General features: G+C 35.1%; 1 protein-coding gene across 15 annotated transcripts in view; it reads right to left on the reverse strand.

Moving 5' to 3' along the window:
* The window catches only part of Spag9 (sperm associated antigen 9), a 150131-nt gene that overhangs the window by 65995 nt on the left and 70583 nt on the right, over positions 1 to 13553 (reverse strand). For 8 of the 15 annotated variants that reach the window (XM_078042249.1, XM_078042248.1, XM_078042244.1 and 5 more), the window contains one exon: positions 4976 to 5017. The exons of the other annotated variants lie outside the window; for them this stretch is intronic. In XM_078042249.1, coding sequence (XP_077898375.1) covers positions 4976 to 5017 — 42 coding nt within the window. The remainder of the gene's footprint in view (positions 1 to 4975; positions 5018 to 13553) is intronic. 15 annotated transcript variants of the gene reach the window in all.

Genomic DNA, 13553 nt, shown 5'->3' on the forward strand with positions numbered 1-13553 from the left:
TATAAGAAGTATGGTCCCAAAGATTCTTTTGTTTTGTGCAATACTGGGGTTTGAAGAGGGGCACTCTACCACTGAATTATAGTGGTAATAGGGGAGAATTTTCCAGAGTCAACAAAGAATGGAAACTTCAGATTTACAGCATATACTAAGAGTAGTAAATCTATATATGAATATATACCACAAATAAAATACAAAATATCAAAGATGTCTACTGCTATGGTCTGAATGTTTGTCTATCCTCCCCAAATTCGTATATTGAAACTTATCTTGAGGCTAGAGCCCTCATGAGTATGAATATAATACCCCTATAAAGGACACCCCAGAGACAGTCCTTAATCCTTCTACCATGTACAGGCAAAGCAAGAAGGTGCCATCTGAGAACCAGGAACTGTGCCCTCTGCAGACACTGAATCTGCCAGTCTTGATCATAGACTTCCCAGTCTCCTATATCCCCAGCTCTTTTTTATTTTGAGACAGGGTCTCATCAAGTTTATGAGGCAGGCCTTGATTGACTCAACCTTCCAAGTTGCTGGCTAAGATTATAGGCCATAAGCCATCACTCCTGGCACTTGGTCCCAAAGTTTTTTTTAAAAGCATGTAAATCAACTAAGCATAGGGAATAAAATTTATTTTCTTTTTGTGACTTTTCTGAAATTTAGCTTTTCTGAAATTTTTTAATAGGCCACTGGTACTTTAAGGGGGAAAAGTAAATAAATTCTAAACAAATTCAAATGAATAGAACTACATGAACTTTTCTTCAACTTGAGATAAAGTTTTGAAGGGAAAAGCATTCATACTTATTTATACTTTTATGAATAAAGAAAGCATTTTTAATGGCTTGCATTTAAGATCATCTGTCATCTCAATTACAATACTAACCATATGCTAATAAAGTTAGCTAAATTATACAATTATTTTCTTCTGTGGATCTCAAACACTGGACTTAATTCCAGTGAAAAGACAGACGATTCAAAGAAAGAAACAGTTTAATTCTCCATCATCTCTACCTTCCTTAAGTTAAAACATAAAACTGCTATTTCCTTGAGCTGGTGATTGGCACCTAATATATGACACACAGAAGGAAGTCCTGAACTTAATACCCCACATGGCAAAACAAAATAAACAAACAACAATAACAACAAAACCCTACTAAGTCAAGCAAATTATCTTGTTTAAAGTTGAGTCATAAACTTTGATAATAATGTTTCTGGAGCCAAAGAGGACTATAGAAAAGACAAGTAACTATAAGCCACCACCATCCCAGAGTGACTCTTTGTCTTTGCTTTGATATGCACTCAATAAAAAATAAAAGTCCCGTATGGTGTGGTGATACACGTTTGTAATCCTAGCAGCTCAGGAGGCTGAGGCAGGAGAATTACAGTTCAAGGCCAGCTTCAGCAATTTAGCAAGACTATAAGCAATCCAATAAGACCCTTTCTCAAAATAAAAAATAAAAAGGGTTTGGTTCAGGGGTTGAGTGTCCCTGGTACCAAAAGAAAAGGGGAGGGTGGTGGATATTATTTGGTTCATCTAACAGCCTGGCTAATTCGTATTTGTGTTATCATATACATGAATTCCCATCCTTCAAACATGTAACACATGTTTAAGAATATAAAACTTGGGCTGGGGATATGGCTCAAGCAGTAGCGCACTCGCCTGGCATGCGTGCAGCCCTGGTTCAATCCTCAGCACCACATACCAACAAAGATGTTGTGTCCGCCGAGAACTAAAAAATAAATATTAAAATTCTCTCTCTAAAAAAAAAAAAAAAAAAAAAAAAAAGAATATAAAACTCCATAGTCCTAATGAAAGCTCTCAAATCCATCAAGACTGTGGATTCAGAAAGTGTTATAGAATATCAAGCTCATCTATACTAAGAAAAGGAAATGCCTTTGAAACTATTTGAAAAAAAAATAATGTGAAGTTAGTCTTGGACTTGACATTTCCCACTTAAATAAAAGTAGAGAAAATATTTCTTCTTTATCCTTACCATTCCAGCCATCAACACACTTCTTCCAAAGCCTGGTCATTGTCATCTTAAAATTTTTAATTAATAATTAAAGAGTTAACAATATAAACTCATGGGCAAAAGCCCACTTTCCCAAATTCATTTATGAACCTGAATGCATGAAGTAAAAAGAGCCAGGAGAAAGGTGAACCTAAAACAGGAAAAGGACTATAATATCTCAGGATCCAAAGATTTCAGGCTAGAAGGAAGTCGAAAATTAAGATCTCAAAAGAAAATGATATCCTAGGCCTTCTGAATAATAAGATTTATGTATCAGTAATCTACCTCCACTTTTTACGTTTGCTGCACAAAAGATTTTATGCTCTTTAAAACAAAGTCACTTCTGACAGCTAGATCCCAGGGATGTAGCATCAGAAAGAAAAGCCCTGTATTTTAAGCAGATAGTTGTCAAAAGAGTACTTATTTCTCCTTGGTCTCCCAGGCAGTGGTGATATAATTCTCCCAAGATTATACTTAAACATAGTCTTTGCTATAGCGTTTGGGCAGGGACATGACATTCTTGTATTGTGTCTCCAACTAAAGACAGAATGAAAGCAACAAGCCCAAATACCTATGGCTAACATGTGGCTCTGTGGTAGAGCACATATCTAGCATTCATAAGGCCCTGAGTTCAATTCCAGGTGTCACCAAAACAAAAACAAAGGAACCAGAAAATTACAATGAAATAGTATCTTGCTCCAAATAGGATAGCTACTATTCAATTAAAAAAAACAGAGTAACAATCCTAGCAAGGATGTGAAGAAACTAGAATCCCTGAACACTGCTGGTAGAACTGTCAAAACAACATAACTGCTCTAGAAAACAATGTGGAGGTTCCTCACAATAATTTTTTTAAAAAATAAAAACTACCATATCATCCAGCGATTTCACTTTGGATATAAACTGAAAAGTGAAAAGGGGGTCTCAAAAGAGCTTATTTGTATAGTAACATTTGCACCATACGAGCTATTATTCACAGTAGCCAGGAGGTAGAAGCAACCCAAATTTGCCACTAATAGATGATTGTATAAATGAAAGGTGATACATACGATGGAATATTATTTGTCCTTAATTAAAAAAAAGAAATCCTACCACGCCCTGTCATATGGGGACGAGGACATTATGCTAAGTGAAATAAATCAGTCTCAAAAAGACAAATACAATATGATCCTATTTATATGAGGTATCTAATACGTGGGGTCAAATTCATAAAACAAGGTGTAATGGTGTTTTCAAGATTGGAGGGACAGAAATTACCATGTAACTGGTATAGAATTTTAGATATGCAAGTTGAAAAAGCTCTGAAATCTGTTTCACACTAATATGGATATACTTAAAAATTATTAAGATGGTAAATTCTTTGTTGTTGTTGTTTTTTTTTTTTTTTACCATCACAACAAAGACTCAATATTTTGGTTTCACTTGAGACACCATGGTTGAAACAATCTGGTCTTTGTATATTTTCCTACTGGTATTATATATCAGGCTAAAAGTCTATAAGCCTTTCAAAATATTTTTAGTTGTTCCATTCATCAAATGGGTCATGCACTCAGTGCTAGGGTGAATATATATGTCATATGTTATCTGGCATTACACCATCACTATTTTCTAATAAACTACATGCATAATTATAGAAAATAGATTATTCCATTAAGAACAGCTTACAAATACTACATGTTCCAATGTAGTGTTTTACCCAAGTAGCCTGCCTGCCTTCATTTGAAATAAGCTAAATAAAGGGCCAAGCAACTCTGTTAAATTTGTCTACCATTTATTTATTTATTTGATTGATTGTTTACGGTACCAGGAATCGAACTCAGGAGCACTTGACCACTGAGCTACATCCCCAGCCCTATTTCATATTTTATTTAAACCCAGAGTTTCACTGAGTTGCTTTTTGCTTTTTAGCACCTTGCTTTTTCTGAGGCTGGCTTTGAACTTGTGATGCTCCAGCCTTTGCCTCCTGAGCTGCTGGGATTACAGGTGTGTGCCACCACACCCAGCTTAACCTTTCAGATTTTAAGGTTTTATAAACTGAAAGTAAAGACAAAATTACAACTAGATCCATACAGGATGTCCTACTATAACACACACCATCTTATGATTTTATATTTACATTTCTTTTTCTCCAAATAAGTCAGACTCTAAAGCAGTGGTTATTAAACTCTCAATTTACAATTCTAAGGCACAACAATCACACAATTCTGTGTGTACATTCATTTTTTTGGAGTTTCATGTAAAAGAATTTGACCCAAAGAAACACTGAGAACCAAAACTCTAGACACTCATATATAGATAAAATATATTATAGGTGTAAACAATATTGCAGGATCAAAAGAATTCAGATTACTAAAGGAATGATATGAATTTCCTAATCCTAAGGATATTCCTGGGAGGAATAAAGAATGTTGTTTCAGTGTCAATGTTGAGGGGCTTCCATACAGACCTAGATTAACTCCTGATGTAGCAGAGAAAGTCTTGTCTTTTTATTCCTCATACCCAACATATCAAGACTCACATGTACTAGGCTTTTAACAGTTGTTTGCTGAATAAAGCTGAAGAAACCTATTAAACTAGGGGAGCAATTCAAGGTAAAAAGACAACAAGGGCTGTCTCCAGGATCCATACAAAGTTAAGTACTTTTACCTTAAGGAAGATATTCATACAAAGTGTACCAGTTTTCTTACCTAGAGCTGATAAGTGGAAACAGGCAGAATTTCCATAAGACTTACTTGTCCTTTCTTCTCCTTTATTTCAAAATACTTATTTTGGAGGAGGAATAAATTTCAGACTACAGTAAAACCCTGACAACTACTGTATAATAAATTATTTCTTTTGTATTTTGGTGAATAACATCAAGTCTTCCAAACTGACCCTATGATATTTTGAGAATAGCAGTTGAGGAAGTAACCAATAGTTATAAACACTTTTCTTTTTTTGTAAAATGTCTTTAAAGACCATTCTCACCTCCTGTTCTACAGCCTTCAGAGGTTCAGGACTATTGCTGACCTGGGAAGAGGGAAAGATTATAAAAGAAAAAAATTACGTATTTACTAGGTGTTAAAATCTTTGGCTTATACTATCTCTTAGGCTACAATGTTCATCTCTCTATTATCTACTATATTTAAAATGAAGGTTTGGTTTTGTTTTGATTTCAAATAACCTCCTCTAGGACTCTAGTTTAAGTTATATTATGAAGTAAAATTCTGCATCAGAAGCCACCACTTAGATCAGAGTCTTACTATATACTTTAATAAGCAGCTCTTCACTTAACCCTTTTTTCTACTTACACAACTCTGAAATTTTCCTGACACTTATGTCAGTCACCTTGAATATTTAACTTAGTAAATATTAAAGGGTATTATACAGGCAGGTATGGTGGCACACACCTGTAATCCCAGCAGTTTGGGAGACTGAGGCAGGAGGAATGCAGGTTCAGAGCCAGCCTCAGAAACTTAGCAAGACTGTAAGCAACCTAATGAGACCCTGTCTCAAAATAAAAAGTAAAAAGGGCTGGGGATGTGGCTCAGTGGTTAAGCGCCCCTAGGTTCAATCCCTGGTACCAAAATATAAATAAATAAAGTATATTATACTTAAAATATTCACTATAACCTCTTCTCCTATCTACCATCACTTCTACAAACTGTTAAGAGTACAAGTTTCAAACTCTTTTCCATAAAAACATCTATTTATTCACATTCTTTATTTCTATATGTACCTTTTCCCCTCTATGAAACAAAAGTATATCTCTTAAAGACAAAGCAACCTCAAGTTTTAAAAACTCTTGGGCTAGAAATTTATCAAAATCTTTTTAGGAGCTGGGGGTGTAGCTCAGTGGCACAGCGTTTGCCTTGCATGAGGCACTGGGTTCAATCCTCAGCACCACTTAAAAATAAAACAAACACAAATAAAATAAAGGCATTCCGTCTATCTACAACCTTAAAAAAATTTTTTTTAAAAATCTTTTTGGAAGGTTACACTATAACTGCTAGCTCAATCAATTCTAAAACAAACAAAAAACCCACAGACTGCCTCTCCCTTAATAGATACTATTTTTTCTAGCATTGTTGAGGTATAATTGAAAAGAAAGAATAGTATATAGTTAAGGTGTACAATTTGATGTTTTGATATGTGTATACATTGTTGAAATGATCACCACAATAAAGCCAATTAACACATCCAGCCACTCAGTTACCACATGTATGCATACACGCACACGATGAGAACACTTAATGCTTGTTTATATATTTAATTCTGGATTCTTGTCATTTTTATTCTCAGCTATTCACTTTATTAAAAACTAGGTAAACCGGGCATAGTGGCAGATGCCTGTAATCCTGCAGGTGGGAAGGCTGAGACAGGAGGATCACCAGTTCAAAGCCAACCTCAGCAACTTAGTGAGGCCTTGGCAACTTAGCAAGATCTTATCTCTAAACAAAATATAAAAAAGGGATGGGGATGTGGTTCAGTGGGAAAGCACCCCTGGGTTCAATCCCTAGTACAAAACAACAACAACAACAAAAAAAAAACCTTGGTAAAAAAGATACACTGTTAAACAAAAAAGCAAGCTGCAGAAAAATACTTGAGAGTCAGGAGCAGAGGTGCACACCTGTAATCCTAGAGGCTCAGGAGGCTGTGCCAGGAGGATCTCAAGTTCAAAGCTAAGGCTTTAGCAAAAGTGAGGCACTGAGCAACTCAGTGAGACCCTGTCTCAAAATAAAATACAAGATATGGCTGGGGATGTGAATCAGTGGTCAAGTGCCCCTGAGTTCAACCCCTGGTCCCTACCCTCCGACCCCCAAAAAAGAAAGAAAGAAAAATACTTGAGAGCATAAACTCAATTTTCTTAGAAAGCTTTTATGAGAATGTGTTATCTATGTGCATCTGTGAAGAATAAGGTGTAAAGGATACACTATTTACAATGACTGGGGGAAGAAACTTTCCATTTTTTACTTTATGTTCTTCAGTATTACTAAAAACTGTAAACTGAATTAATGCAACTTTTTAAAACACATTATTAACTCTGCTTTGTAAAATATTTAGGCTTTGAGCACCTCAATATCATTGCTGGTAGATGACACTGTGTCTGAAAGAGAGCATAAATAAATTGTGTGTGTTTGTGTGTATTGCTAAGGATGGAACCCAGGGCCTCATGTATGGCAGGCAAGCACTTTAGCACTGAGCTACCTCCTCAGCACAGTAAATATTTTTGGATGTGAAATAGCATGGTAGTTTTTCTTCAACAAGAAATGTTTAAAAACAACCTTTTCTTACCCTAAACATTAAATATTAATAAGTATTCAATAAATATATATGTTCCAATTACTTCAAAAGATGCCACATTCAAAATATAAACTTTAAACATTATCATTTTCAAAGTGTTCTTATTTCAAATTTTCCCTCATTTTTACTCGTGCATTATATAGTTGTACATATTGATGGGACTGTTACATATCCGTTCATGCACACAATATAATTTAGCCAATATCTATTTATATTTTTATCAATTTTTACTCTCAATATATGTAAGCATCTTGTTCAACACGAGTACAACTAATATTCAACAAAACTTACTTATAAACACCTACTGATATTCCATTTCCCTTTCCCCAAGTAAAAGTTTAAAAGAGAAGAAAATACAAAATAATCAAAGAACCAAGTCTTTATACTTTTTTCCCTTCAAACAGTAAGGATCAGCTATGGGTGGCTCCTCAAGTTATCAAATGAGAATATATGTAAGAAAACAGCTGCAAACAAATATTGAGATTATAGAACAAATACCTTATCCACACTCACAAGCAAAAGTAGTATGAAATATCACAAAACTTTTTTCTTAAAATTCTTTTATTTTACCCTCTTATAAAACAGTAGTATAAACATCTAAAAGGAGGTTATACAGGGTTACAAACTAATGGGAAAACCCAACATGAGCAACAACAACAACAACAAAAGGGGGCTCAGATGCAATCACATTCCAAGAAATAAGAATACTAAGTGCCTAGACCTTCGTTTCTAAATACCATTCTTCAATATAAGGAACTGGGGAACCTGGAGAAGATGCTGACTGCAGAGCTGAGGTGGGGAAAATACAAGAGCCTAGAGCATCTTACAGTGCCAGTAAGGAAGAAAAGAAGTATTCAAAAAAAAAAAAAAAAGGTGGCTGGATTATGGCTCAGCGGTAGAGCGCTTGCCTCTCAAGTGTAAGGCACTGGGTTTGCTCTTCAGCACTATATAAAAATAAATAAAAGGTATTTTATCCATTTACAACTTAAAAAAAAAATAAGGATGTGTTGAAAGATTAAAGAAACCAACCTGAAATAACTCCCAATGTCTAAAGCTGGATTGATTTGAGAAACCAAATAAATGATAAAATTGCATATAGCCCACAAAATAAAAAATATATACACTGAGTCCAAATTTAAGAAAAGGAAGAAGACAGGGAAGGAAGATGACATTTGTAGTATTTTACTAATAATTTTAGTAGAAAGATCTACTGATGGATGTTAAAAGTTTGAGAAGAAACAGAAAATTTGTAGTCTTGAAGTATATCCACGAAAATATTATTTAATTATAAATGGAAAAATATTTATTTTACAATGGAGACATCCAATTGGTTGAACAGAGTGACCAAAGCTAACATTACCACCAATAACATTGACGATATAGTATTTACCTCCTGATATGATTCATTTAAAAAGGCATATAGCATCTATGATATTCTTGCCAAAAACAAAAAAACAGACAACAACTGTATAACCTCAATCTGATCATGAGAAATCAGAGAAACCCAATGGAAAGATGTTCTACAAAATAATCAACCAGTATCCTTCAAAAGTCTCAAGGTCATGAAAGAATTGTCATGTCCAAGAAATTAATATTTGACAACTAAAAGAAACATGGGATCCTAGAATGGATCCTGGAACAGAAAAAGGACAAACAGTGGAAACTCTAACACAAACCTGTAGTTTAACTCATAGTATCATACCAAAGTTAATTTCTTATTTTGAAAATTATACTATAATTAGTTTACATTTAGAGAAGCTGGGTGAAAGGTCTGCTGAACTCTACTATTTTTGCAACTTTTCTGTAAGTCTAAAATTATTTTTTTTAAAAAAAGGTTTTAAAAAACTTTCAATTATTTAAAAATTTAAAATTACACATGCATTTTAAAATAGGAATCTTTAATATCAGAAAACATGAAAAAAATGGTTCAACTATTATTAAGATTTGAGTTTGTGAAGACTAAAGAAACAGGAACAATTTTAGAACTTAACCACAAATGGAGGAGGATGGAAAATTCTTTTCAGTAAGAATGCTGGCTCTGTTGAGACATTTCCTGTTCTGTATGCTAAGCACATCCCCTGAAGAATGCAGCACACATTGACCACTGGCTTTACATACCAAACTCTGCTGACAAGGGCTTCTCACAGCAGTATTACCAAAGCATTTCAAATCATATGTTTTGTTTTATTTTTTATTATTTATTTTTTAGTTGTAGTTAGACATAATACCTTTATTTTATTTTATTTTCATATGGTGCTGAGGATCAAACCCCAGGCCTCACACATGCTAGGCAAATGCTCTACCACTGAGCCATAACCGCAGCCCCTCAAGTCATATAGTTTTTAAAAGAACACTTTAAAAGTTAGGTAAGTAGGTACCAATCTAATTGCTTTTTAATTAGCTAAAATTTTTGCCTTCCATTTTAAAATTCACATTCTACTTATAATCAACAACCCAGGATACTCTTTTTTTTAATATATTTTTTATTGGTTGTTCAAAACATTACAAAGCTCATGATATATCATCTTTCATACATTTGACTCAATTGGGTTATGAACTCCCATTTTTACCCCAAATACAAATTGCAGAATCACATCGGTTACACACTCACATTTTTACATAATGGCATATTAGTGACTGTTGTATTCTGCTACCTTTCCTATCCCCTACTATCCCTCCTCCCCTCCCCTCCCATCTTCCCTCTATACCTCTATATATTGTTCAATTCTCTCCCTTGTTCCCCCCGCCCCCTTTCCCCTCACACCCTCTTCTATGTAATTTTGCCAGGATACTCTTCAAAGAAAAAAATATTACTTTTTTGGAGAATGTATAGCTGTGTGGGAGTACACATATATATTATCCCATTCATATAATTTTCATACTTTCCTCATACTTTTTACTGCAGCATTGTTTATAATAGCAAAGACTAGGAAAACAAAGGTGTCCCATTCAATGAAGATTTAAACTACAGATAGGCATGAGTAATTCACTTCTTTTGCTTATCTTCTCAAGTTCCAATGGTCTTTCTTTACTGTCTTCAATTTCTCCTGCTATTGAACTTTTCTAGGCTCACAAATAATCTAGTCACTCCCATTCTCTGCCTTCTACCATGTAAACCTCCACCTCCACCTCAAGTTATTCTTTTACTCTCCTCTCACCATAACCACCTTTCTTGAGCAGGCTATCCTTGCCATGATGTTCTTTTACAATTCACATTCATTCCTATTACTGGCCCTGCAACTCAAACTGTTTAAACCTACACCTGAAAATTTACAAATTCAGTCTCATTCTGCTTGACTTCCGTATACCAACTGATCTTGGAGACTACTCCTTCTATTCACTTATCCCTGACTGCCAGGGATAAAGTTCTTACTACAATCCCTGACAATGCCCTTCTCTTCCTGAGCATCTTCCTCTTCTCCATTCCAGCTGACCCTCCCCACACACACACACACACACACACACACACACACACACACACACTCACATACACACACACTGCTTTCCTTACTTGCTCAGGTTCTGAAGCCCTCTGCCTGGCCCCTTTGCTTGGGTAGGTTCTTTCATCCTGCTTAGGATTTCATATCCCCAAGCCAGGCTGCCCCACTGCAGGGGTGTCCTTTAAACTACTGGGCCCCACATGGAAACCCTCCTAACCTTGCTTGAGTTATAATGCTTCCTCCACCCTGCCCCACCTTACAGACACCAACCTTGCTCTGCACTACCTACTGGCTTTGGGACTGAATTGTGCAGAAAGGAATGGGTAACAGAAGATAAAGCAATACTACGTCATTAGAGCTTTATAGTAGGTTTTAACATCTGGCAAGGCAAGTTCCTATGCTACTTCTTCAGGTTTGTCTTGGTTACATTTGACCTTTTGTTCTCTGATTTCTTCTTGTATTGGCATCTTATTCATGAATATAATTCAGTTCCATTAAAAAAACAAAACAAAAAACCCCATCCCAACAATTTTTTTTTGCCCATCCCCACCCTTAGCACTTAAAACAACAATAGCAGCAGCAAATTTAGTCATTTGATGTCGATTCTATCAGAAGTCCCCCAGTAAAAAATTTCTTTTAATGATACAACATATGTAAAACTCTTTTCTTTCTGCTTTGAACTAATCTTAAAGCTCAATTTGATAATCATCAATAGAGTATCAAGTGAGGCTTCATGCAAGCTGGCCTTGAAAGAGGGTATTTCTCCTGGTAGGCAAACTAGGAAGAAAAGTATTGAATACAGTCTGGAGTCAGGGAGGAATCAAGGTTGGAGATTCAAATTTGTGAACACCCACATGTAGATGACATTCGCAGACATGGAACTTGACCTACATAGAACAAGAGATGGGCTGAGTTATGTGCCCTGTGATATTCTAAAATTTAGAGGACAAAAAGTAGAAGAAACCATCAGGGGAAAAGGGGCAGGAAAAAAAAAATGAGAGGGGGTGGTTGTATCCTGGAAGCAAACTAGAATAAACTTTTCAAGAAATTTAAGGTATTCGAATGCTGCTAACAAGGTAAAGCCAGAGAATCTTCCACTAGACTTGGAAAGAGGGATGTTTTAGGAAACCTTTGACAAAAGGGATGTTGGTGCAGGAGATAGGACTCAAAAATCTGAGATGAACCAGACAAAGAAAAATACAACAAAACTTCAAACACAGAAGTATGTCTCCAGCCCAGGGTCTTTACAGTTGCTATCTCATCTTCCTCACACACTTATTTCTCCAGACCATTCCATACACCTACCTGTACATCCCCATGCCGTCACTCTAAAATAAACACCTTTCCCTACTCTCTAGCTTACCTTGCTTTCTTAATAGCACTTAACAATACTTGCAGTGCTATTATTTAACTTATGTTTACTTGTTTGTTGATTTCCACAGAATGTGATAAATCAAGAAATATGTATAAATTCTTTTTTTTAAGAAGTTTCTAGGCACACATCATTCCTAGAAAACCCACTGAATTATTTATAATCTCACTAACCACAAGGCTCCCACAATGGGAAATTTCAATATAGCAACAAAGATAGTCCGTAACTTTATATTCTCCTTTATTGTTTTTTTTTTCCTCTACAAAGTTTTCTAATATTTTGTTCTCCATTTCCTTAACTATAACTCATCATGTGATTTTATTACAGAATATTTTCACCTTAAACTTATTTACCGAAAGAGTGCTAGTAAAATGAATGTTAATTATAATTTTAACTTTTGATATTTTTCCTATTTATTTTAATGCCCTAAACATAGCTAGTTCATCCCCAAAGTTCTCAGGAGAAATGAGAATAGCAGGATATTTTAAATTAGAGATAGTCTAGTTCAATTCCTGTATCACATGGAAGCCAAGATGAGAGAGTATGTGACATGCCTGGGATAGGGTCTATCAGTAAATTCAGTCCTTGTCACCTAGGCCTTGGTAAAGTTAGAGAAAAACATCTGACTATAAGGGTTTAGGCGAAAAATAAAATAAGTCCTAATTATTAATAAGCACACTTTGCAAACAGGACTTGTGCCATTTTACAATATACCACTTGTTCTTGAAAACTGTTAGCTTGAAAACAGTTACCATATGCTATGTGTGTGTATGTATGTATGTATGTGTGTGTGTGTGTGTGTGTGTGTAGATATCTATCTATATCTATCTACATATATATATATTTATATATAATTTTTTTGTAAAGATGGACACGATATCTTTATTTATTTTTTTTAAAGCACACTTTGCAAACAGGACTTGTGCCATTTTACAATGTACTGTCTTGTTCCTGAAAACCGTTAGCTTTAAAATAGTTACCATATGCTCTGTGTGTGTGTGGGGGGTATCTATCTATCTATATATCATTTTTTTGTAAAGATGGACACAATATCTTTATTTATTTATTTTTTAATGTGGCACTGAGGATCAAACCCAATGCCTCATGTGTGTGAAGCAAGCTCTCTACCGCTGAGCTATAACCCCAGCCCCTGGTATATATTTTTGATATACTAAAAGTATCCCTCCTACTTAATTTTGTTTTGGGAAAGGGGATATATGGCAAGTGGGCGATGGGTATTTTGAAAATCTACTAAACCTACAGGCAGGCTAAAAAAAGCCAGTATGGCTGTGGGAGTAAAAACTGAGAGTGTTTCCTAGTGTTTCCACAGTGGAATAATATTGAACATAACTGGCTTCTAACAAATTGAGCAAGAAGGGGGAAAAAATGGGGTAAACCTTAATGTTGAAAATACTTTTAAGTGGGACAAGGGCTACCAAATATTTGCTAT

The sequence above is a fragment of the Ictidomys tridecemlineatus genome, chromosome 3 (assembly GCF_052094955.1).
Source record: "Ictidomys tridecemlineatus isolate mIctTri1 chromosome 3, mIctTri1.hap1, whole genome shotgun sequence".
NCBI lineage: Eukaryota > Metazoa > Chordata > Mammalia > Rodentia > Sciuridae > Ictidomys > Ictidomys tridecemlineatus.